The following is a 27,092-nucleotide window of genomic DNA, read 5'->3' on the forward strand; positions in this document are numbered from 1 at the left end:
TAAAGTTCGACACAAATACATGCATTCCTTTTATTCACAAAACCAGTCGAATTTCCTAAACAAATACAAAGATTGAGTTATTTTTTTTCTTCTCAAAAGCTGCAGCTACCCAGCAACTTAACAAAAAAAAAAAAACCTTAAGAAAATTTAACAAATAAACCAACAATTACAAAAAAAAAAAAAAAAAAAGAAATGCAACTTTTTTCAGTGCATTCAGTAGGGTAGACTCAGAGCAAGTGCTGTTGCTTGGTGCTATTGCCCTGAGCAGTACTGGCACATGCTCAGTAGGGCCACAGTAACATAAGGCTGCCAGTCTTACAAGAAAGGAAAATTTTGGAAATGCAGAGGAGGGCTCATTAAGGAGATTACAGTAGTGATGGCTTCAACTCTGAGAGTTTTGCCCAGCAATAATATTCACTTTCTTTTCAGTCTGAACTTGACAGCGTCACATTTTAAATCACTTTCTGCCTCCATCTTCAACAAACTTAACCATAAACTAGACAAGGGTTTAGGTAACATAACAGTGAAGAGTTACGATGTTTGCCATTAGCCGCTAGCTTTAAAATATAGCTGTAAATTTACATTCCCTACACAAGTACCGAATCTTTTCACACATGAACAACATTAACACCAAACACAGAAATTAGTTGATTGTCCACCATCTGTCCGTTATTTCTGTTTCTGGCAATGAGCAGTTCCGTGTTTAAGAGACAGAAACCCAAAAAAGAGAAAAAAATCCAGCTGGGAAAAGGACAAAAAGGTATGAAAAAATGGAAACATAGAAAAAGGGAATGAAAAGTTGCCATAGATGCTTTTCTTTTATGCTTCATTTTTGGTTCAAGGAATAAGTAGGTGCATCCCATAATCCGATTGTTTTTTTTTTCTGCTTTGCTTTTGTTTTTTGTTTGTTTTTGTTGGTTTTTCTTTTTATATAGAATTTTATTCATTGCTAGTTTGTTTATTAACCAGTGTCTGTTCCGGAGACAATCCAGGAGTTGGCATTGCACTTGATGGCAGAGCTTTGGGAAAGGAGCGAAGTAGGAGACCTACTGGAACCACCGGAACGCTGCTCCTGTAGGAAGCATCACCTTCTTGGAGAAACACAAGACAACAAGGGAGAGGAGAGAGGAGGGAGGGGGGCAAGAAAGAAAGGAAGAAAGAAAGAAAGAAAGAAAGAATAAGTCGTTAATGAACACCAACACTTTTCTGTGTGTCTGTTTGCAAATATTAGCCTCAAATACACAACTTCCTTTTAAAATGTCCACATCTTGCACACATAAATAATTTTACACAAACACACAAACATATCAATGCATAACAGATGGCAAAAATAACTTGAAAATGAAACTCTGTCTTTACTATGCGAGAAAAAAATGAAGAATAAAACTTAAACGAGTAATAAAATACACATCATTAGTAAAGAATTGCATAAATCAACTAAAGAAGGAATAGTACATTTTTTTATAAGAAATAAAGCTAAAGGGATGAATTCAGATTTAGAAATAATGGTGTGAGGAGTCCTTTTTTTTAAGTAACCCCTATTAGAACCATATTATAAACCACATTTTTATATTGAAATCTGCTGTTAATTCAGACTAAAAGACAACAGAAGGACAGAATAGATTTGTGTATGTTTGACGTCAGTCTGCCGTGGAATATGGTGGATTTGGAAATATCAGTGGATTATTGAAATTTAAGACGGAATATAATTTGTTATGGACTACATACAGGGATTATTGTTTTCCTATTGCTAATTGCACTAAAAATGTATAGGGTTGTTTAAAATGTCAACCCCAAAGTTATCAGTTTTTCCAGGGAACTGTTATATTTGTTCTCCATACAAATACAACAGTTGGTTTATCACAGGGAGGCTGGGAAAAAAATTTGAAAATTATTTTGAATACTGGTCAGATTTTTACAACAGTGAGGTTCCATATTGAATTTCTACAATCTTTCCCTAAATCTTACTAATCGAATGCTGTAAGTTTTCCCACCAGATTTTAAAAATAGTGCTTTTACGTACTTGTATTTTTGAATCAGAAGTTGGCTTTAGACACAAATGGTCTTCACTGGTCTCCCATCTTGAATTATACGAGTTTAAATGTCCCATCACTGATTTTATTTTATTTTTTGTCATTCAAATTAAAACCACTACAAGACCGTGTTTACAGCAGATAAACACTGTCTACTACTAACTACTATTTAATGTAGAAAGCATATTTTAAGTAACCTTATCAGTTGTTTTGCTAAGTTAATACAACAGGACGAAAGATTGGGTTTTCAACTGTAAAGTTGTGAAAAACAAAACCTCTCCGGAAAACTTCTGGTGACCTAAAATATGGATGTCAATCAGCTAATAAACTGAATATGTAATCCACTCAGTAGTGGTTCTATTTCAGAGTTTGACCCTTGGTTAGCAGCATGAGGGAAATCTCTACATCACCGCCCTCAGCACCAGAGGAGGAACAGGCCTCAGCTCACAGAAAACCCAATACGTCACATTTATTATTTAGCCACCACACACATTGCCCTCCCACACCATCGTGAATGGTGATGTTGCTTTGCACCCCCCTCCCCCTCGACCCCCACCTCCAAAACCGGCCCTCCACCCCCCCGTCGCTGTGGTTATCAGCGTGTCTGACTGCACTGAGCAGGAGTGGCACACATGCATGCAGCTGCAGGGCTCAGCAGCAGCCTGCCAGTCAGGAGATAGAGAGCAGCTCGGGTCCCGGGAGCCAGAACGTGGCTGGCGTCCTGCAAAGCACGCCTCTATTCTGCAGCACGGATTCTTCCGTTTGCCAGAACTGCCTGGAGTGAGGTGGCGGTGGCGGCGATGGAGGGGTGGGGAGGGGGGCTGGTGGTGTGAGGGGCAGAAGCTCGGCAAACATTTACGCACCCACACACACTCTCACATCGAAACCAATATGTATTCAAGTGCAGTCACACACCTCCACACACAGTGGCACGTTAACCGACTCTCGCAATACACCCCCGAAATCACACCAAACAGTGAGACTGTTCAAGTGAAATTCTCATATATGCTGGAATCAGGCTCGGTTCTCCCTCAATACTCACCAGCAGAGAATTTTTATTTATTTTTTTAATAAATAACCATCCAAACAGTGAGTAGAAACACAAATACTGTTCTATCATTTAAATTAAACGAAAGAAGATCTTATTGTCATGTCTTTGCTGCTGCTCTTTAAGTCAAATTGAGGTATGAAAAAATAATAATGAAGACCGGCTAGCACTGACGTAATCAGACTAAAGTTTTTGGTGTAGCTTTTTTCAGGCTGTAAAATTGTGTTTTCCACAAAGGAATTAGTTCAAATTAGTTCAGGCAAAAACAATACCTGCCTTAATTACTTTTCAGGCCAATTTAAATCATTCATTTACACTTAAGTCAGGGTTGATCTTTTGTGACCACCACTGTTTTTTTTTTTTTATTATTATTTTTTCACATGGACATGAAAATTTGTGGCAACAAGGTACAGACTCCACATTAAATTTCTAGCAAAGTTAACTGTACACTGATGGTTGTTTATCTGCAAAAAGGTTACATTTTTATTTCCAATACTGTGTAAAGTCTCTTTTTCTAGTAAATACAGCTGATTAAAACACTAAAAGGAATCAAGTGTTTGTTAAATTATCTGGATGTCGAAGGGGAAGGTGGTTTTAATGCCTGATTTAGGATTGTTTTAATATCAAAGAAGTAAAAAAAAAAAAATCCTATCAGGTGCATTTCAGGTTCCGAAATGTTATAAACAAAAACATTTATTGCAGTCGCAGATCCACAGACTGAACAGTTCCTGGTGACTAAACTTCAGCCATTTTCTTGTTTGTGTGGATGTTTTGGTCTGACACACGAAACAAACCTTATCATATGATTATATCCGAAGGGGTAGCGTCAATCATGTGATCTACAGCTATTTTCTCATCACAATATCTAATAATAATATTAAAATGACAGAGCGCCGTGTGGTGTAGAGTCTATATAGAGTCTACTCTCAAGACCCTTGCCTGAACACCCACTTCCTATCTAATGACTGTCAATAAAAGCCTCCAGTTTTGATCAAAAATATTGAACACTAGCTAGCTACGGGAAGACGAAACTCAATACATTTTGTAGATAACATGTTTATTTTAGTAACTAAACCTACAGTTATCCTCTGAAAGCTACTCAAGCCTTCAGTCTATGTGTCTTAAGAAAACCGTTTTTAACACAAATGACCCCGAGGTTAACTACCGACATATTGCAGCGGCGTCTCCTCCATCTTGACGGTGACCTTTCTGCTGCTGCGCTCAGCTGTTAAGCAGAGACTTGGAGGACAGCAACATCTGGCACTGCCACAGATGTTAAAAACCTGGTAAGGGCTGGACCGACCATGACGTAATGTGTGGGAGGAAAAACAACACACAGCTGGGACTGAGCGGTAATGCTGTTTTTCCTCATTATCAAGCGTGTGCAATCAATGGGATGGGGGGGGTTGGTGGGGTTATGGCAGCATTTCAGAAATAGAAAACCTCCTTCCTATCCTTCCTCAACACTGATTGCGAGAGTTCACGCAGATGGGATCTGTGGGTGTGAAGAGGCCAATCACTACAAGTCGATGGATGTGCCCCCCCGTCTCAAATAAAGGCAAACCCATTGGCTTACACATGACACAAACATTTTCCGTGTAATAAACCAAATAAAAGAAAGCATAAGTGATGCAAGAATCTGTAAACCTGTTTAAACCATTCCTAATTCAGTTTTGGCTTCAGGGCACAACTGAGTGTTCAGCTGATTGTTTTCTATGGATTCCCAAAACACATATAAGGAAACAGACGCAATCAACTCAAAGCATCTCAACATGCTGAAGCAAATGTGAGATGTCACAATGTGTGGCTTTAAAAAAAAATAGACTTAGATAAAGAGCGCCTGTCACATTTATTAGCACCACTAGTAAAAATTAGTAAAATATTTCCTTTAAAAACATTTAATCACAGTTTATTTAATGGGAAAATTAAGAAATCCACTACAATAAAAAAATATCCAGCATTTTTTTTTTTATTTCTATTTCCCATACAATTTGCCCTCAGTGAAATTAAACTTCTTGTTTACAATCCATGATAGCTCTTTCTTTATGGTGCACATTTATACACTTCTCTTAGCTATTATTCAAAATGTGAAAGACAAGAGAACATGCAAGTAAGGCATTAAGGAATTAGCTACTGGCTAAACCTGGCCATTTAGTTAGAGCCAATGTTAGAAAGTACAAAACAAGAGAAACCGTGACAAACTTGGCTGTTTTTTTAGGCATGTACAGAAAAAGCATTTTCCCTTTTACAATCACAAACATAAACATGTGGAGTTACCGGAACTCTACTGAGATTTTCACAGGATCTGCGTGATGAGTCGGCACTCAAAGTAGGCCAGATAAAACAAACTCATATGTGGGAGGATCTGGGCAGCTGTGAGCCTGTTTCTTTCGGAGCACCTGGAAACTTCATCACAAGTCCACAGTTCGATGCTTAAACAAAATGTTGCTGGGAGAGGCAGGAGTTATGTCTCCATGTCCTGGTAATTGCTAAGAAAATGAATGAAAATGACTTTGTAGGTAGGGCCCCTCCGGGTTACCACTACATGTAACGCAACCTCCGCATTTACACAGTATGCGTCTCCGCTACTCGCCACCGGTGGAGCAGTGCCAACTCCGATTTAGAGCACAGACATTGGTGTGTCAGAAAGTGGACTTCAAGCCGTGGTTGTTTCCATGACGTTCAGAAACAGGCAAATGAACACAACGTGTCACCAGACAAGTGTAACTAGATAAGTATCTAAAATATCAACAAGTCATATCAAAACAGAGACTAAATATATGAACATCAGCCTTGGTTTTAGCTGCTCAAGTGAAAACATCTTTAGCACAACCAAGACATGAGATTGTTAAACACCGGCTTTTTGTTTCTAGTCAAACATATCTTTAGTAACAAATGTTAAAGAAGCATTGTAAGATCAGCATAGTAGCCTTATTAACTGATTTAATCCTGCATTGGCATAACATGTGGAGGCTATATGACAGAAACTCAAGTTGGGAAAAAAAAAACAAACAAACAAAAAAACATTTCTTTTAAGAAAAACAGATTGTGCAGCACCAAGGTGTGTCTATTAAATGGTGGAAAGCCACATACCTAAAGGAAACTAATACTGTTGATTTGGGGTGTGTTATTTTACTGCATATTGAAGTTATTGTGTTTTCAACTACATACATTGCATTGACTTTGATGAATTCTAGGACTGTGATTAGATGATAACAAATGTCTAACTTTGAAAGACTGATTGATATGTAAGACAAAAAATACTGATTCAGAACATCCCTATCAATAAGCACTCATTAGGAGCTTCAAGTGTCAAACAAAGAGTCAGTGTTTTTCTTGTTTTCTCACTTTTGTTTGCTTTTTGGTTCTTCAGTGCAACACAGTGTTGAAAAGCATCAGAACTAAAATAACAGCTCATTTTAGTCCAGAAAAGAGTCTGAAGAGGCTAATCATCAAAATAATTTCAGACTAATCTTCAGCTAATCCTCTAATTAATCAGCTGGCTGTCACAGCTCTGGGCATAAATATGACACAGAGCATGCTGGAGACATGCCAATATATGTCAATAAATACAAGGAGTCTAGTACCTTCATTGCTTTTTATCAATTTTATTCAATTTAAGCTTTTTAAAGTACCTCCATTCCAGCCTCTGACATCTGAGTCCATTAATCACATGTGAAGTCTAAGGAACACTTTTACAGTGTAATTAACTCAAAATAAGCTTATTTTTTTGCCAATAAACCAATTAAATAGGTTATTTAGGATTCTATTTTTATGTTTCTGTGCAAATGTTGATATTTTAGTGTAAATATGTTATATTTAGCTTAAAACCATCTCATTGCTGGCCTCTCTAGGTAAACAGTGTCCAAGCAGTTGAATTCTGGCACTGGTTACAGCTTTTTGTCACACAGTCCCATGTTCAGGTATAAAATCATCTCTCTCAGACACACAATCCCGCCCAGTGGCTAGTAAGGAGCTGGGAAAGTGAGCGTGGCCACAAATTTGTGATTTCTTTTCGATCTGGACATGGAGTGGAGTGGGTTTCCTCTGCTCTGACTGCTGGTGACGGTTTTCTGCAGGATGGACGACCATGTCAGACTGACTGCAACGCTTGGAAAACAGGAAGTGCTCACAGCAAGTGTTGCCGCCATAAAAGTTTCCAACAGCATAGTAAAATGTGGCCTGATTTGCCACTTGTTAGATTTGGATAAAAAGTCGCCGAAAGGATCTGAATATAGTAAAGACGTGTTTACATTTCCAGAGCCGGATGTTGCCACCATGCGGATCTTAATCTCACTGGAAATTAAGTGACTTCTGAGTTGGACAATATTTTATTCGAGGTTATCAAAATAAAAGGGTCTTAATACAGATCCATGTTATGATCCATTAGAGTCCTAATAAAATACCATATTATTTGTGGTTGCAGTCTGATGAAAATGACAAAAAAATAAAAAATAAATAAAAATAAGGAGTGAACAATGGTTGCTAGGAACTGTACTTCAAAAAAAAAAAAGAAAACTCTTCAAGCTAAAAGTTTCATGGGTTAATGCGGATGTCAGTCCACAGTGACACCTTGGCTGCCTCGGTTGTCCCCTCCCCCAAACCCCCTCCTGTCCACCTCAACATGTCCCTCCGCCTGCCCAGCAACTTGCCCACACATCTTTGCATCTCGGCGTCAGACTGCATGCCTGTCACTTTCTATGAGTCTCCGCTGTCCTGACTGTCTGGTGTGCGGTATCTTGGAGGCAGGGAAGACAGTGAGGGAATATACTGCTCCCATACCGCCATCTGATGCTGGCAAAGTGGGTGTCAGAGGAAAACGTTTCAGGTGCTAGCTGCGCATAATGACATGCAGGGCCGAGTGTATACGTTTAACCAGCACCGCTTCACAAAGTCTACAAAAGCCGAGCTCCTCTTATTTTTGATAAGATACTTAAATATTAGCCATTAGCACAGCGGATCCTAAAAGTCTTGTGACATTTAGATAACAACAAGGAGGAGTAGAACTTCCAAACCTTTACTTTTCCTCTCTTTTCACCGCTGCTGAGACTGACACCCCTGGAGGGTATTCAGACGGGGAGCAGAAGAGAACTGCCTTTGCACTTATTTCTCTCAAACATAGCATTTCCAGAATAAATCCAGACATCTTCAGCCAGTGAGCGGTGAGGTGGCAAAGGCCTCAGCATGCTAACTCCCCCTCACTTGCCAATTTTACGCTCTTCTTTGAGCTGCCATGAGCTTTCAATGGAAACCGTCAACACCCAAAATAAACACGCTGCCACCGTCGTCGCTGGACTGCACTTGTGTTCTTGCATACATGCACCCGCAGCCCGAAACAAACAGATAAAGAGGGGAATAAAAAAAAAAAGTGTTGCATGCAAATGCAGTGAAACACGTGCGGGATGTTGCGCCACGTCCACTGTGTGCACACACAGATATGTGAAGAAAGCAGTGAAATCTATCCAGGATAACTGAGACCAACACATATTTCAAATAAGAGATCATGCCCCCTTTGAAAGCGCACAGGGTGTAATAGTCGGAGCAGACGGGGATGTACTGTGCCATCTTTGATTGGAGTGGAACATGACACTCAGGGGCTGTCTGAACTACAGCTGAGGCTCATCGCAGTTCAGCGCGACTCCCAGAGCCAGGAGATCTGCTCTGGCGCAGGTGGTGCCCAAGTCACCCTGGATATGCACTAAAGCTGCTGATGGGAAGCACAAATCCCACTTAAAAAAAAACAAAACTGAAAGACAATGCAAACATATATCATAAGTGAAAACTGAGTTGTAATCTAAAACAATCAGTTGAATTAGACATTTCTAATTTATTGGCTATGAATCTCATGTCTGTACGGATGACGTCGTACCTGATGACAGCTTAGATGAACAAGAGAAAACAAGAGCACCTAGCAACAACTAACAACAATGTATCTATATATATATATCTATATATATATATATAGATATATATATATATATATACTTAGCATATATTCATGTTGTGATTTGCGATCAAATTATGACAACGGTTCCAAAAGCAGCCATGCTAAAGCATGTCAGTCTTTCTGTATTGCTGCAGTAGCATGGCATGTTTGACTGAGACTGGAAGGAATTCAGACTTTTAGCAGATAACAGGAAGGCTGGCCATATTGTCTTATCTGTTTTATCCTTTTGGGCTTTCAAAGACTATGCTGCAGTCATTGACTTCCTGCTTTCTTCTGACATAATTATGACGTGTAGAGTCCTATTTCTCTTTGTGACTCTTCAAAATGGGAAAGATGAGAAACGATGCTATTGAAGAAAGTCCGATGTGTGTTGATCTTCATAAGGAAATGGCTGCAAGAAAATAGCCACTCACCCAAATTTGTCATTTCTGCAGCCTTAGTCATTAGGCTAATGACTAAGATTAAAACAACTGGAACAGTGACTCACAAGGCTGCAGTGAGGCTAGCACCTAAACAATGACAGGTCAAACTTAAAGATGCCAAATTTATTTTTAATATGTCATAGTTATTTATTCTATATATACTATTTTAAGATGAAAAAAGTAAACAAAAAGTTTAGATGTCACAGGGAACCCAAGCTTTGACACTGAATGTGTGACTTGAAGTGGTAAAGATCAGAAGATATTAATGTCAAAACTCAACAATATATTCTGATTCCTTAATAAATGTTGTCCAAACAATGTGGGGGATGCTCACATAAGCAACTGTTTAACATTTTAAAACTTTTCTTGAAAATGTACAGCAAAGTACAAGCTCAGCTGGGTTGTATTTTACTTTGCGTTATGAATAAAACAAGTAATGGTGGAGGCAATTTGACATCAGAAAGATTAATCTGACAAAGCAGTAAATCAAGCGGCATAAACCATTCAGAGAGACTGATCAGTTAGTTAAACTCCACTGCAATGGTCTGATGTGTAAAATCTGTACCTATGTAACATTCAAAGTCTTTAGATGAGAAGCTCCTGCTTCTTCCAATCAAAACTGATTGCTACGGCTTTGCTAATTAATATTTACATGAAGATGGAGTTGTTGAGAAGGTGCCTGACTTTTTTTATTTTAGTAAGTGGTGTCTTTTGCTGCAATGACTGTGAATCAATTTATACTTGTTGGGAACGTACCGTACCCTCTTTGACAACTGACAATTTAAAATAATTTTCTATAATCTATTCATAGACTACTGGAGGAAAATGTGGAGGTCATTTAGATTTATTTTGGTCTGATCAGAAGCTAATGTATCATATTTCAACAGATTCAACCGGCCACGGGATCAGAACAAAAATAAAATAGAATTAAGCCGCTACATCACAGGGAGGATTTGGACATTTTTATCACTATTTATAGCCATATATATATATATATATATATATATATATATATATATATATATATATATATATATATATATATACACATATATATATATATATATATATATATAATAAAAATACTAAACCACAGAAACAAGTAAACTGTTGGGACCTCTGCAGGAACCAGTGTCCTGCAGAGGTCCCTGTTCCACACACCTCGCTTAAACTATCGGGTCGGACTTCTTTTGAATTTGTATAAATGTCGAGGACGAAGCTTGTTTATTTGAATCAGGTATGATGGAGAGGCAAACAGCTAAAGCATGCAGGGCAGCGGTCAGACGACCAAGATTCAGGAAGATAATGACCTTCACTTCCAAACCTCAAATTTAGTACCACTCAGAGCATCTAGCTGAAGTTTTCCTTCAGGATTTTGTTGATTGCTGTACTGAATCATACTCAAATATACATTCAAAATACACATCCAAGAGTCTTAACAAGCTTTTTGGAGAAATCTTTTTTTTAAAAGGTTTTGTTTGCTTATCCCTAAAAAAACCAAAAAGGCACTTAAATGATTCGTGAAGAATCTGGTTTGAAATCGGGATCTCTTGAGATCTCCATCATGGGCCATTATTTCAGGTAAATTTTGATTTAATTTTAGAAATTGAGAGTAGCCGAAGTAAAACATGCTACCTCAAAGGGAAATCATCACTTTATAGATCTGGCTATAGCTCTCACTGGGAACGCATTTTCCACTAAGTTTTAGCTGACAAGCTTTATCCCAAACTTGTGGGGGGCAAAATGTAGCTCTTCATGATGGTTCAAAGAGTTACTTTGCAGGAAACGAATGAAACAAGAAGAGCTAGACCTATCATTAAAACATTCTTGATGTAAGTGAACGGAGTGCATGCCTGATGCTCACTGTACTGCACTGCATGAGCTTGTGTGGACATGGTTATGATATGAGGCTGTTTTAGTTGGTCAAGTCCACAACCGGCGACTGTATGTGCCCAGAAAAATGAGGTCAGCAATAGCTGCCATCTCCCAGCTCTCATCCGGCAATAGGCGGGACGCGGGATACACCCTGGACAGATCGGCAGTACGTCACCGGGGCAGTAGGAACCCACAGGGCTCACATGTTCGCTCACTCAATGTAAAATAACTAATTACCCAAACAGGCTCTAAATCAAAACACTAGAACACAAATTCTCCACTTCCATCACCACGTCAAAACTTTAATCCCACTGCTGAGGATGCTTGAGAAGTACTGCGGAAGACTTGTGTTGATTACGTGACACTGACTTACAAGACACAACAGCTGTTTGTTTTTTAACTAAAATATAAATAATAGAAATCTGCTAGTGACAGCAATTGAACAATTTTCAGTCTCACTGCCCCTGATGAGAAGTATTCTTCTGTATGACAAGCTTTGACAAAAGGATTAAATTTGATGCTTAACTCTGATCCATTCCACTATCACGAGCCTTCAAAATGAGTTACTATTAGACATATACATATGCCGACTGGTGAAAAGGCCATACATCGCTGTCAAAACCTCAAATTTCAAAGTTTTTCAAGCATTTTACCGCACTATACCTAAGAGCTAACGACACCACTCTTCAGTGTAGAAGCGGTTGCAGATGTAATTAGACCCAAAGTCATATCATTTTAATATTAGGGTGCAAGAAGCTATTTGAAAACAATATTTTCTATGGAGACATGTTTGCTGTTTATTCAGACCACCACTTTCAGACAGGAAGTGTGCACGTAACAGAGAATTGGAATATAGTATTGTAAACTCTCTCCCACTCTCCTTGTTTATTTTTACAAACAGAATAAAAATGTCATAACATACATTTCAAAACAAAGACGTTCTGTTCCGATTATTGAGTTCAGGCAGGACCAGTCTAAGTACTTTTGGTTTTGAACTTGATTTGTTAAAAATAAAGTCCAGAGTGATTAAATTCAAAAAAGTCATTTCATTTGCAGCAGATGGGAAGTAGATATTAACTTCATTGGCAACTAATATTAGCAAACTGTGGTATTTTCTGTAGTTAATCAATCAATCTGTCAGTGTTTATCTTTTTTACTTCACATACCCAAAAAAGGTCAGAATGGCCTTTTACTTATGCACAATACAGGCATAACACAACCATGCTGACAAAAAGAATTGTGGCATTTCATTATTCTGAAATCTCCTGCCATGTGCAGAGAGCTGTATCACTCAAAATTATCTGATATTTACACATGTGTCAAGTTTATCACAAGGGGCCAAACTCAGCACATCAGGCCTGGATAACTAACCTTTTAGCCTGCAAACACAAGACTAAGCTGTCCGTCCCAATCAGCATCAGCCAGAGATCGTAGCAAAGCCATTAGCCGTTTGCAGCATAGATTCGGTTTGGGTCAATTAGACCAGCGGCCTCTCTATTGGTTTATGTTCACACAGTGTTTCATGTCTATCAATTTATTATGCAACGCAAAAGTGACACCATCATCCACAAAAGTTTGTTTCCTTTGAGATCAAACATCTGCCACCACGGCCAGGGTTAGTTAGGCCACAGAGTGTGAGGCAGCAGACAGGAAGTATGGAGGGCCATTTAGATGAGCAGGAGTGTCACAGGAGAGAAGGACAGTGGCAAGCAGAAGAGGGGGTGCAGTGTGCCACACTGACACCTGGTGCTCCAGATGACAGCTCTGCAGCCAGATGGACCTCATTATACGCACACTCATACACAAACATACCCACACATGTATACCGACATTCAAACACATACTGTACACATATCCACAATTACTGCCAATCTTATTCCACAAACTCACACATTATTTTTATTCAAATTTCTGTTGCCAAAGTAGGCAAAACAAGAGTTACATTGGATCAGACTAAAAATGGTCCCGCTTGAGGGAAGTGTAACGTTTTGAACAATACAGTTGCGTTGCGGTGGCAGGTTGAATCAGTGTTCGGGTTGAAATATGTAGGCATGGCGCTTGTGTGGTCATAGTGGGCAGATTAAAGAGACCCCATAGCGTTTGCTTACACTGAACATACCCTCCGTTCTCCTCACCACCTGTCATTTCCTTGCTCGAGAAGCCTTCGGCCCACCATATACCCCCACTTTGCTAATTTTCTTTCAGGGGGAAGACGATTCAAAAGTCCTATTTGTATTTTTAAAAAGCAGTTTACTTCTCAACCTCAGACTTTTTCCATATCATTCTGTATCCCCCATCTATATGATTGAATTTTTGTGTCTCACTTGGAGGCCAAGGTCGGTGCATTCAAATTCTGCTAGATTGTCTCTGTCGCTCTGAATTAAACCCATTCAAGCAGTTGTTTCACCTCACTAAGCAATAGTACATCTTAACCACCACTGTCTTACCTCCAGTGCAGCAGAGGGTTTCTTCTTCAGCTCCTCACATTTGCGAAACTTGCAGATCTGGTGGCCTGTTTTTCTGTTCCGGCAGCTGCTGCACTGCTCGCAGTTAATCCGCCGTCGGCAAGGCGGACACATGCCGCAGCGTTTCCGTTTCTTTTTGCCGGAGTTGATAGCAGAGGCCAGCTCGCTCTGTGCCGGGTATTCGGTCAAGCCAGCCATGTGAAGCGCGCTGTCCGCCAGAAAGACTCCAGCCGGTGTCATGATGAAAAGGCCCGGGTTGAAGGGGAAGCCGCTCCCTACTCCATATGGGAAGTCAACGGGACCACCTACGGCGTCCGTGACAGACGTACCCTCCAAGTCGCTAGCCCCCGAGCCTGCGTCTCCGCCGCCAACTCCCACTCCCATGCCCCCAGGCAGGAGCATGTGCTCCATACCGGCTCGCTTTAGCAGCGCTGCTGCCTGGGCAAAGTGCAGCAGGCCATTTTGTCCCTCCAGAACCTGTTCTAAGGTTCTGTCCAACTTGGCTGCTGTTAGTGTGGAGACAGTGGCTTGGGGAGCTGCGGGCGGTTGAGGTTTGGCCGAGTGGCTCTTCGTCGAGCTATTGTCCGTGTGTCCATTGGTGGTGGCAGAGGAGACCGCTGTATATTGAGATAGGGTACGCGAGTTCTTAAGGCTCTTGCTGAGGGGCTCGCTGATGATGCCACTCCGATTCCTGCGCTCTATGACAGGAGAGTCCTGTTTGCAGCTACTCCGCTCCAGGTCCTCTGTTTGGGGTCCCTCCGACAACCCACTAGACATGGTCCGGTACGTACGTGCCTGGGTCGGGGGTGAGGGTGGAAAGGGGAGAGGGGTGAGCAATGAAGGACTTTTACTCTGCCCTGGTGAGACTGTTGCTTAATGTTAGTGGGCCAGCCAGCCGGTCAGAAAGAGACAGGCACCAAAGCCTTCCTCCTCCTTAGAAGCGCGGCCCTCATCCACGTTCTTCCATTGGCTTTCAGGAAACTTTACAGGGAGAGAAGAGAAAGGGGGTTATTATTCAAGGTTCTCAAGATGTTTCCATCCAACATTTCCAAACTTCTGCCGACTTAATTTCCTACATTTTTATGATTTTTTTGTTTTATGGAGATCGGAACACATAAGTTATGGATTGTTGTGTTTCATTATCTGTGCTGAAGCTGGCTTTCCGTTCATGAGTGAGGTAAAGGGCCATCTCACAATTTTTTGACATATCAACTCAGATCAATTATAATGTAGAGAACATAGAAATATATATAGACTACATTGTCCTGGATTACAAACAGACCCTTTAAATCATATTTTACGATCAGTTCTACCTTAAATTCCCAAAACAAAAATTTGTTTGGCATCACTTCAAGATCCATGGATTCGATTTAAACCTAGAACTAAAATGACATGGAGGGCAAAAAAGCTGATTTTAGAATGAGTGTTTGTCTTATCTTACTTGCTATTACACATCAAAACTAAAGGCCATCATCTAAGTAAATTAAAGTAAAAGAAGCTCTTTATTTTAACATAAATTTAGATTTTTCTAATCTATGGATATAAATAAATCACAAACTTGTTTGGCACTCAATTTTAATTTTTCCTCATTCATCCAGACTTGAAAATGATTTAATCAATTCCATATTTTTGTGTAGGAACCCTGTTTTATGGAGAGTCACCAAGAAATTGTCCTGTGTCTGGAATAAGACGATTCTCATCCCTGCGGTTGCGCAAACCAAACCAAGAATTGCATAAAATGAACACGGTGCGTGCAGAGAGATTTAAGAAGCTGCTGGAAGAGGAATAGTTTTCTGTGACACATAAAAATACTGTATGTCTTCATTTCATTCACACCACAATAATATGAGAAAGAGCAAGACAGCAAGCGGATAACAAGAAGGCTGAATGCAGTAGAGTAAAGTTGCTCTGTTCTGAGATTCAAACTCTTTCTGTCATGGATTTAAATTTAGAAATTGTGGCAGTTTTTCATAAATCTCAGACTTAAATGAAGGATCTACTTTCTTAGAGCAATACAAATGGAGAATGGTGTTTTAGCATTATTAGCCGTGCTAGTTACTAATATAGGATACAAAAAGTTGGTTAAAATTTTCAATTAACCACTTCACAATCAGAGATTTTTCAGAATCGCTGATTCTGAACAAAAATTGATCAGTGCACCTTTCCGCTTTCGACCTTCTGTTGCACCGCTCAATTGACCACATATGCGGCTTCAAGAAACATTAAAGCATTTACTACACACTTGGATTCAGCTCTGCTTTTGGGTTTGCTTGCTCTTATCAGCCAAATCCATTAAGGGTGCATAAAATGTGTCATCTGCTGAGCGAGTGGGGCATAACTATTTTAGAGCATTTTGGTTTAAAAGCTGCTCTGTGTGGCTGAGAAGCAACAAAGCCAGAAGTGTGAGAATAAACTTAAAACTCTATAAATCTGACAGCAAACGAGTACAAAACTAAATTATTCCACAAGTGAGGTCCCCCAAATTAATCAACTTATCACATCTTTCAGAACTAGAATTTAGTATAAAACCTTTTTAATACAGATTTGATGTAACGTTTGCTATTCAGTAGGGAATTTGTGCAGGAAACAATGGTAACCTGTGAATGAGTTTCATTAGGCGCATTGAAATTTCTCACCCAACTGCGGAAGTATTTGATGAAAATTCTGCCCAAGAAGAACAGCTTTTACAACACCTCTAATTCTTTTCTTACCAAATCAATCCATTAATCAAACCTTACACACTCCTGCCTGATGAGGCAACACCTGCTCCCCTGCAGATTCTCTGATTGGCTTGCAAGGAAATTACCAGGTGGGGTGCCAAGTCCCTGCTACTTCAATATAATAAAATCTAATGAATTAATTTGTAGCAAGGACAATAATTTTCTTGATAAATGACTTTCTATCACAAGCAAGGCACTGCTTGCAATGTATTCCAAAACAGTCTGTTTTTGTCTTTATCCAGCAGGAAATATTGGCTGCACCAATCCAAAAGTTTGGCCACATGAGGTCATGTCCAAAGTTTCCACTGCTGCCACAGCTCTTTTTTCATGAACAACACTGATTCTTTATCAGGTTTAATTTTTAGGATGTTTTCACCAGCAGTTCACCACACAGAGCACAAATAATTTACAAGGTTCTTTTTTAATATTAATACATACAGATCATGAAAGAATATAAATGTGAAGTAGACCAAATTTACATTCTTTAAATGTGTTAAAGGGCTATTTCACAACTTCTGTAGAAAATATGGAACAACTTATGACAGGAATGTTTTAAAATTTATCATGTTTAGCCTTAAAATTACATCAAATTTCCACTGCGTCATCCTTTAATAAATACATATTACATAGAAAGAGTTTGTGATCTATGGATCTTTTCTTTTGTTTATGAAAACAACAGGTTCATTTAAAAAGACACATTAAAAATGGCCTTAGAAGCTGAAAGAAAGTTCAAAAATATCTCTTTTTTAATTGTTTAATGACTTTCCATTTATCTGTGGGTTAACACAAAAACATAGAAGGTTCAAGGCTTTGACAAAAAATTATGTTTTGGTGTGGAAAAACAAAGCTAAAGACATTATTTAGAAAATTTAACAAAACACTTTATTTTTCAAATATTTTGAATTTTATTTTTAAAAATTTAATTATTTTAATGTCTAACTAATTGCATTTACTTTTTCATACTTAAGCAGGCTTGAAACCTGATGAATAAAAATCCCAAATTTTCAAGATTGTGCAGATTATCCACTTTTCACCGACAAACATTTGTTTGTCATTATCTTTTACTTTTAGAAAAAAAAGTTTGTCATCTTGAAATTCACAGTTATCTACTAAAATTTCCAATGTCAACAATATAAAGTGGTATTTATTTATAACGAGTTTTACTCGTAGTTTAAACAAACCCGTGACACTCCAGAGCAATTAAACACCTAATTATATAATGATGCTATTTTCTGACCTGTCCATGTTAACAAACAAGCGCACCACCTTTCAGAAACGTTGAGGAAATGGCCGGGTAAATCCTTATAAGGGAAACAAAGGCAAAGAGAGGGGCGGAGGATGGAGGGTCGGGGGGGGGGTCTCTGTGCAGTGTGTGGAAATTGGAAGGCCAGAATTAGTGGGAGGTAAAGCTTCAAAGGCTAAAGCACAGCCCCCACATTTTCACCAGCTCAGGGGGATGCGGCGCCAAAGAACCAGAGCCAGCTCTGCAGCCCTTCAACCCCGTAGTTTCAGTTTCCCCGATGCTGCACTGACCCGGGTCTGGTTTCCCGACAGCATCCCCGTCCTACCAGAATCTGTGCTCAGCTGCGAGTAAAGAGTGCTGAATTAGTGGATTTCATGTTTCATATAGTCTCTGGAGAAGGCTTTGTATGTGACTAAAAAAATCCCTCTAAACTATGTCTTCAGTCAACATTTAACTGTTTTAGTGATGGTTTATTTAAGTGAACAAGTTTTTCTTTTATTAAAAAAAAAAAAAAACAATTGCAAACATTTGCAACCCATAATAACAGTGAATTGCGGTAATTTGACCATTTTACACACGTCATTTAACACTAATTAGCAATTATTTTACAATATTTTAGCATTCGATTCAACTTACAAAGTACGCTACAAATTCAAACGTATTGAAGAATACATAGTCTAGTGAGTGAATTTAAGAGTTAACAGAACAGGAAGTACTTTTATTTTTGATTAGGCAGACATATCGCCTAATGAATAAACTTCTATAAACATGGCTTTTCCTGAAAGTTAAGTGGAGGAATGCTTTAATATAGACTCCATTGATAGTGATAAAAAAATCTGTCTTTGTCAATTTCAAAGACAAAGATTTGCTAACCTCTTTAAAACTAGCCAACTTTTAACTTGTGGCAAAATGGAAGGGAGTGAAAATGAGCACATATAGAGCATGTAAAAAATATTTTAGTCTACCATAAGACACAATGCTATATTTTTTGTGTGTGTGAAAACTATGCACAATAACCCAAAAATAATCTAAAAAGTCCTAAAGGAAAACAATAACACATATACTGTCAATAACCTGTACACATATTCATTTTAAAAACTTCACTTTTAAACCAGAAAGTAAATGTTTGTGAATCTTAGCAACCACTGATGCTTACAAAGGTACAAATGTACAAAACTAACTGGGTCTGTATGTTTCCAAGTCAATTTATCAAAATGATCAAGGTCATATTATGTCAGACAGCAAACAAACTAACTTTAGTCTAGCAATGTCAAATCCTGCTCCTTGTGAAAACATTAGCTGTGTTTCCATTGACCATAAAGTCGTGCAAACTGGAGTTGGGAAATTAAATTTGCCCATTTAAACACACCGATTAAAAAAAAAAAAACACGTTTTTTTGACAAAAGTTATTTTGCGCTAGAATGATGTGATTTTCCATCTATTTCAAAATTAGTGTATTTTGAAAACTGCAATCATCACACCAGTCATGTGATCAACAACCAGATGTTACCACTGACAGAAAAAACGAAGACGACGTCTGGAAGAGGTAGAAGGATGATGGTGCAGCATGTTTTTCAATTATTCAATCCATGACAAAACTTATTCACGTGATTTTAATCAGGTTTCTTATTTAATGGAAACACCTCAATTTACAAAATTGAGGTGTTTCCTTACAACAAGTGTAAGTTGTAAGTTTGCTAAAGCCTGCAATATGTGTTGAGTCAGATAAAAAAAAAAAAAAGCTAAATTATAACAAAGCTTAAAAACATAAACAGTTCCAAAAGAAATACCTCAACACTACGGCTACTGTTTCTTTAGAAACAAATAATAAAAGCTACTGGCCTTTTAAGTAAACGACTGTAGGAGTTGGTCCCTGACAACTCCTATAGATAAGACCAATGTATAAATTACCCTAACTTAACTACATTTTGAGGCTGTCCTGCACTGTCCTGAACATCATCACTGAGCGAAAATCCAAGCACTAATGTAAGGCATGTAGAAATGACGGAATACAGTGTGTTATACTATTACACTGTAAAACTACTCAGTTTTTAACAATATATACGGCATACCGTTTGTTAATTTAATGTAGCACTGCATTGAGAATTGGCACTGATCTTGAATGGCTCGTTCTTTAATCTTTGTTTTGTTTATGAGACTAAAAAAACGTAAAAAGGTACAAAAATATAAACTGCTAAATTACAAAAGTGCTTCTAATGGCAAATATTTATTTACCATATTTATGTGGGGGGAGGTTTTTTTTTGTCCAGCATGCAGTCATACAGTGCTGTTACTGCATTAAAACATAAGGTAAGAACTGACAGCAAGTCCACCTACAATGTATTAGCTTCGCTCTCATCCTCCCGTGCTGTGTGCCCTATCAGTCACACTCTTTCAATCATAATAGACCTTGAGCATGGCATATAGTCCCTGGTTAATCACCCTCCTCTACTTCCAACACCCTGGCTTCTCAGCTCCCCTCAGCGCATCATTTACAGAGAAGCCTCATGTCCTCATGTGAACTGTCTCCTAAACTGCAGCTGCAATTTAAAGACAGCCTGGATGTCATTTTGGTAAAACTATAGCTGATGTAGTTTAATTCAACTGACAGGCTCACTTTATTTATTGGCACATCCAAAATGTAAAGACTAAGTGACGTCTTTTAGGACAATATTTTTTCTTGAACCACATATTAAAGTGGCATTTCTTGCACGTTAAGCCTCTTCCGTTTCTTAACATGTGCTCATATAAGTTGTTCTTGATATCTCAATGGTTCTTTCTTGTTTTCTTTTTTTTATTATTTTTTGTGAATGTCTTTGTGCACAATGTGCAACACTGGATGACAGCACGGAGATAAAGACCAATGTATAAATTACCAAAAGATCAATACAGTCCAGGAACTACACAAGTGAATCATTCTTCAGAACGGTCAGATAGCTCAGCTCAAAACTGCAAAGCCTTAGTGTTTTGTGAGAACCTATAATTAAAGCATCTGCAAAAATAATTGGTGACCAGTTCCTTAGGTGAAGTTACACAGGAGAAGAAACAGTAGCCGTAGTGTTGAGGTATTTCTTTTGGAACTGTTTATGTTTTTAAGCTTTGTCATAATTTAGCTTTTTTTTTTTTTCCTCAGTTTGAAGAAAGCAAGTTTAAGTATTTGGATATGTACATTCAATGTCATCACTCGAAATATAATTTGACTCTTGAAATACACTGGGGAGCTTTGTCAAAAAAACTTTTCAAATTTATCCTTAAATGACATAAGGTCCTCACATGTTTACTTATTTGTCTTGAGATTTAATGGCGAAAAAAGAGAGATACAGCTTTAGGAATGACTTTAAAGTGTAACATGAACATTGCAACTAAGAAATACCACATTTACCACTAAATAACTGCTGCAGTTCATATGCGAGAGCAAAACGCACATTGCAGTAATTACCTGGTAATATGTAACTTAATCTCATGGCATGCTATGCAGAAGCTCTGTCTGTACTGAGAAAGATTCAATCACGTCAGCAGGCTGAATATTTGGAGTGGCTGACATGCCAGGAGAGTCGGACTTCTCTCCTGACTGGACCACTTGGAGACATGACCACATTTTGTTACCTTTAGCCCAAAACAGTCAGGTAATCATTAGATAGAGAATCAATAAAAAGAAGGAGTGACATTAGGGCAAAAAGTAATTTACTCCGATGCTAGCCTGATTAAAAACCAGCCTCTATGTTTTCCTTCGTACAGAAGGTGTGGACTCTTTTAAATTTAACGAAATCGCTGACGTTTGTCCATGACGTACGTAATGCGGTACAAATTCTGCAGGAGGAATCCAAGTAAATGGGAGAAAGCCCAGACTGTGCTGTGAAGCGAAATTTTAATCAAGAGGGAATTTTATAGGAAGGCGATGGCCAGGCTACTCCGACGCAAAACAACACTAAGTTTGACACCCGTCTTCTAAAAGCACACACTGATTATGGGAGTGCATCATAAGCTATACATAACAGGACACGATGTTTTATAGAATATGCTTCATTTCTTCATGGACCCACATGGAAAGCATTTTAAATATGCCAACATACATGGCAAGATAAATCTCATGGTAGGTTTAGTGCCCACTCAGCAGACAATCTGAATTTGATTTAGAGTTTTGTCGTTGCTAATTTAGCCACATTGTATTACCTGATATATTTCTGAGTTTCCATACATCTGCAATGGAGATGTCCATTGCAGCTAGACGTTCCCTTACAAACATGTCCTATAAAAATATATTAAATGCAAAACTGAGGACATTCTAAAATGACCAAATAAGAATTCAGATAAATATGCTATTACACTTATTTAGCCGTTTTCCTGTATGCAACTGACTGCATTGTCATTAATTTGTCTCTCATCACCCCTCATCCCAAATGTACACACACGTGCAGGAACACATTCCCCTCACAACAAGTGTTGTGGGTTTATTTTAATGAAATAATTTGCATGATTTCAGTTACTATAATTAGCTGGAGGTTAAACCTAAAGTAATAATAAAAAAGTGTATACACTTTACACTTTACTCTTACACGTTGTATAAGAATCTGAGATCCATTTACACAATATGAAGCTACAGCCAGAAATGATTCTCTACATACTGCAAGCAGGAGATAAACTGTTTGTCTTTTTGGCATAAGCACATAATGACCAATTTAATTCTGCTACAATAATGTAGCATTTAGTGGCTGTAAAGTAACATGAACTTCCCATGCATCCCATTTCAACTTCTTAGTTTTAATGAGGATGTAAGCATATTTGTTCACCTCATTCTTGACAATGATCAACCTTGTAACTTTTTGTATCTTTTGTTAATCTATTTGCCCCACTTAAAAGCACCTAGTGTCAAATCTTGCCACTTTCAAGACAGAAGTCCCCTGCACAGCCACCCAAGAGCAACCTAAGGCTTCTCTCACAGTTTACACATTGTTTTCCCTTTACTAGAAGTAATGACATCAATAAAATTGTAGTTCACCAACACAAAGTGTTGCTTTTGCAAACTGATCTTTAAATGAACCAAACAGTCATGCTCTTGGACTGTGGCAGGAAGCCAGAGTACCAGGGGAAAACCTGTACATGCACAGGGAGAACAAGCAAACTCCATCCAGAAAGACCCCAGACACTGGGGGGAAAAAATCATCCCAATTATAAGTTAACAAAAAAGAAAAATACAAGATCACAGTAACCATTAATGAAAACTCCTAATAATAGATATGAAAGAATAAGAACTTTTTGTAAGTTGATCAGAATGAACAGGAACTTTTGATCAGTAATCTGAGCCTTCCTGCTTTCATGGGGTAGAATTATTAAGTGACACTGACACCAATTTCCTTTAGCCTCTCTCCAAAGTAGGAAAGACACGAGAGAATACAAAATCTCCAAGTCAATTATTTTATTTTAAGGCTCTGTAACAAAATTTTATGGGAGGTGCCAATAAATATGCAGGACTATGTGTGTGTTAAATATTTTTTTTATTACTGAGTCTTAATCTATATAAGGTATTTGAATATGATCATTAAACTGGAGATACTAAAATATCTAAGAAACTAATAACTGAAGCATTGACTAACATTCAGAGATTTCATTCACAAATGTTCACAAGACAATTAAATAATGTCAGTCCTGTCGCTTATTTACCCCTTTTTACCCATTTTCTGTTTGCTATGTAGAGAATTTCTCATCTATGTATGTCTTCCTTCCAAAAGAGTGTACTATTTACATTTAAAATATATATTTTTTGTGTGCTATCAACACAATACTATATAATGCAAAGCTCTATAAACCCATGGAAAAGGCTAAAGAAATAGCATACGTATAATAAGTATGCAATAAGTTGAGGTCTTGAGTTTGCTGGTTATGCCTAAACAAAACATTATTGAATGTTTGATTTAGATATAGACTGGTGGTAGCATTTAATAAAAGCAGGCAAACTTGAAAGGGGTTGGTTACTCCTTTTACTGGCACATCCTGATGAGAAACCACACCGAGAAGCCACGCTTAGTGTGCCTAACATTACGATGATAACGTGCCATTTGTATACACTATGAAACACGAGGTCAACATTAATCATTCACCAAGTGTAACTACACTTTCTGCCTTATTTTCACCCCTGATTGAATGAGATAAATATTGTCAGACTTGAGTCCCAGACAGCAAGTCATAGTAAAGTCTTGGATCTTTACAGTGCAAGTCAAAATCCAGTCTGACTTCGTCTGTGAGTTAAATGTGACTTTTTTTTTTTTTTTACCATGTTTAATATTCCTGACCAAAGACTCAAATTAGTGGACTTTTACTCATAGTGAGGAACAGTGCTACAATAAATGCTGAGGCCACCTCGATCTCTGTCACTTTGACTTTGATTTATGGATAAAGTACAATGTGTACTTTTAATATGTATGTTTTCTAGCAACTGCAATCCAGGGTAGTTTGTAAATATGTTTGCTGTGCTTGACGTCGTTAATTGTAATCCATAATTTAATCGGTGCTTTTTAATTGTGAACAAGAAAATATTATTGCTGCCACTTAGTCAGTCTAGAGGTCTAGAGGTAGTAGAGACAACTTGTTCAAGTTCAAACTAAGCCGTTAGGATAAGGACTAAACAGGGATTAAAGTAACTTTAAATGCGTTTAGCAGTTGGTTCAAAGTGTGTGGAACACCATCAGTGAACAAAACGTCAAAGCTCGAAGCAGATGTGCTAAAGCTGCAGAAACCATCTCCAGATGCTACTCCTGCAGCTAAGAACAGGAAACTGAGGCTACAGTTCCCAAATGCTCACCTTAACAGGAAAGTAATAGATCCGGAAAAATGTTTCCTGATCTGATGAATCTGAATTTCAGTTGCAACATTTTGCATTCAAAATTAGGCATAAACAATATTTTCTGGCACATTTTGGCCACTTTAAACATCACAAGACAACTTGTTATTGTTGGTGTCCAAGCCCATCCTTTCATATCTGAAGTGTACCCATCTTCTGATGGACAGTTTTTGGAAGGAAAATGCACCATGTCATAAAACTCTAATCAGCTGAAACTGTTTTGAGTTCACTGTATTCAAGTAGCCTCCATTCCCCCAGATCTCAGTCAAACGCGGTAACTTTGGGATATTGCTGAACAGGATATCCGTGTCATGGATGTGCAGCTGTCAAATCTGAAGCATCAAAATCTCTAAGCAATGTTTCCAACACATTGAGTCTATGCAACAAACAATTTTTTTTCGGTTCTGTAGGCAAAAAGGAGTCAACAAACCCAGAGTGTACCTAATAAAGTGACTGGTTAGTGTGTGATGTAGTCAAATCTAGAAAATGGTACTGTAACTGTCTGCCTTCAGATTCTTAGTCTTGCCCTGGTGAGCCAGATATACAAACTGTCAGGTACGCTGGCCGGGAATCAGTCCTGAATGAGTTTCCGTGACTGACGTCAGTGCATGCGCAGGTGCCAGGTTAGCAGCTTTTATTTAACAGAGGCAGTGGTGGAGGAGGCGGTGGTGTGAGGGGGAGCATTGTTTGGTTTATAGCTGCGCGGTTGTGAATCATTTGCGACAGACGCTGGGAACACCTAACGCGGAACGCAGCTCTCCATTTTCAGGCGGACTCTGTATGTACTTGTCCACTCGCTGAGCTCCCTCCGTCTCGACTGACGCGCGCACACGCGCACAAACGCAGAGGAGGTTAGAAAGCCTGGTGGCAATAATTAGATTCAACGCTCCATCCTTTGTCCATAACCTGCTGCTGCGTCTTCTTTCACCCCCCGAATAGGCTGCGGGCGCGCACACAGAAAAAAGTTGGAGGATTTTTTTTCCCCTTCTTTTCTTTTCTTCTCTTTTCTTTTCTTTGGATCCACTTGGAGATGCTGCTATGTACCTTTTGTGGTGGCGGAAAAAATAAAACATCTGTGGGAAACTTTCAAATGAGGACAAGCTGGAAACAAAACAAAACAAAAAAAAACCGAGGAAGTGGGAATCTTTAATTTTAGGGTCCGCACGGATACGCGAATCTTTTAGTTATCCGCATTCATAAGAGTTTTTGTAACACAACAGTCACCAGGCGACTTTTGTCAAAGCGATGTCCAAATTAATGGATCCTAACTATAACCGATATTGTCAGCTGGTTTACATTAAACTGCAGGTACTTTAGGTCCAGCAGCGTGGCGTCTCCTTAGTTACAGCTTACTTTATTTCCCTAGCAAATTTTTTAAAAATAACAAAATCGGATTTTGTATTGTCTTGCGATCAGACCTTCCAGGGTACAGATACATCATGCTTTAACTTCATCCCACACTAACATCACATCCGAACTTTCATCAGACTTCAGCAAAGTATGATTCCCTCCACCACCTCGAACCATAATCCACCCCCACCTCCCTCCTTTTCCATATATCTGCATATTTGCAAACACTCAGTCGTTTTTTTTTAAATTATTATTATTATTCGCACCTACCAGAGCAGATTCAAACAGAAGGGAGGGCTCCCACAGTCGGAGCGGTCCGTGTCTCTCCCAGCCTTGCCGTGGCGAATGGTGACAAAAAAAAGAGAAAGAAAGAAGACAAGGAAAGACAGGGGCACAAAAAAGCTTCTTTTTCCAAAGACACAATCCTAACCCGGTGCCTGCTTATTAGTGACAAACGTGAAGAGAAATAAAATAAAATACAATTCTGATTTTGCGTCGCTTCAATGAGAAAAGCGCACTTTCTCTGAGGCTGTGTTGAACGCGTGGGTTCCCCGAGCTTTCTCGGCGCTTGCAATCCCACCTCTACATCCCCGTTTGCAGAGAGGAACATGCAAACACATTTCATAGATTTTTGGAGCCCCGTGGAAAACCCGGAGTGGATTTCTGTGCGAGATCTGAGCCACAGAGAAGCTTGTTTCAAAATACAGCTGCAGGCTGACGGGGCAAGAATACCCTCCTTTTCATCTGTTTACTCCTGTACCTAACATGGAAATGATCTCTTTTTGACCTCTTATTGAAAACTAATGTCGATTACGTTGATTTAGTGCCGAAAAACATCTGGATTAGAGAAAGTTTGCAAATGAAGCCATATTGAAAATTGTCTGAAAATAGTCCCCAGGCCATTGTCTGCTAGTGACATATTGACCCCATGTTCTTGGCTTGTTGTAGGACCGTTCTCTATGAAAAGTGGGACCCTTATGGGCTTTAAATCTGTTTCCTATTTTTTTTCTGAATATTCATTTTAAATGCATCAAAACCTGAAGGGATCAAAATGCACAAATGGGTCCTATATGAGATGGACAACAGTAGATGTGTCTGCATGTATCCAGCAATGGATGTCAGAGTGTCACTACATATCTTGACCTCAGAAG

The 27,092-nt window shown here is 38.7% G+C and overlaps 1 protein-coding gene across 4 annotated transcripts; it reads right to left on the reverse strand.

The window, feature by feature from the left end:
- On the reverse strand, nt 1-26,551 carry cxxc5a (CXXC finger protein 5a). 4 transcript variants are annotated; one of them, XM_015039998.1, is made up of 3 exons: nt 26,212-26,551; nt 13,773-14,771; nt 1-1,091 (listed from the first exon to the last, which is right to left on the reverse strand). In XM_015039998.1, the coding sequence occupies exons 2-3, from the start codon at nt 14,565-14,567 to the stop codon at nt 1,047-1,049; spliced, it is 840 nt and encodes a 279-aa protein (XP_014895484.1). In that variant the 5' UTR covers nt 14,568-14,771; nt 26,212-26,551; the 3' UTR covers nt 1-1,046. The 4 variants fall into 4 exon arrangements, with proteins under 4 accessions (XP_014895484.1, XP_014895492.1, XP_014895507.1 ...); XM_015040006.1 differs by having other exon boundaries at nt 26,208-26,551; XM_015040021.1 differs by having other exon boundaries at nt 1-1,088; nt 26,212-26,550.
- Between the last annotated feature and the right edge of the window lie 541 nt (nt 26,552-27,092).

Source organism: Poecilia latipinna, unplaced genomic scaffold (assembly GCF_001443285.1).
Source record: "Poecilia latipinna isolate Pla-1442-1.1 unplaced genomic scaffold, P_latipinna-1.0 Scaffold30, whole genome shotgun sequence".
Classification (NCBI taxonomy): domain Eukaryota; kingdom Metazoa; phylum Chordata; class Actinopteri; order Cyprinodontiformes; family Poeciliidae; genus Poecilia; species Poecilia latipinna.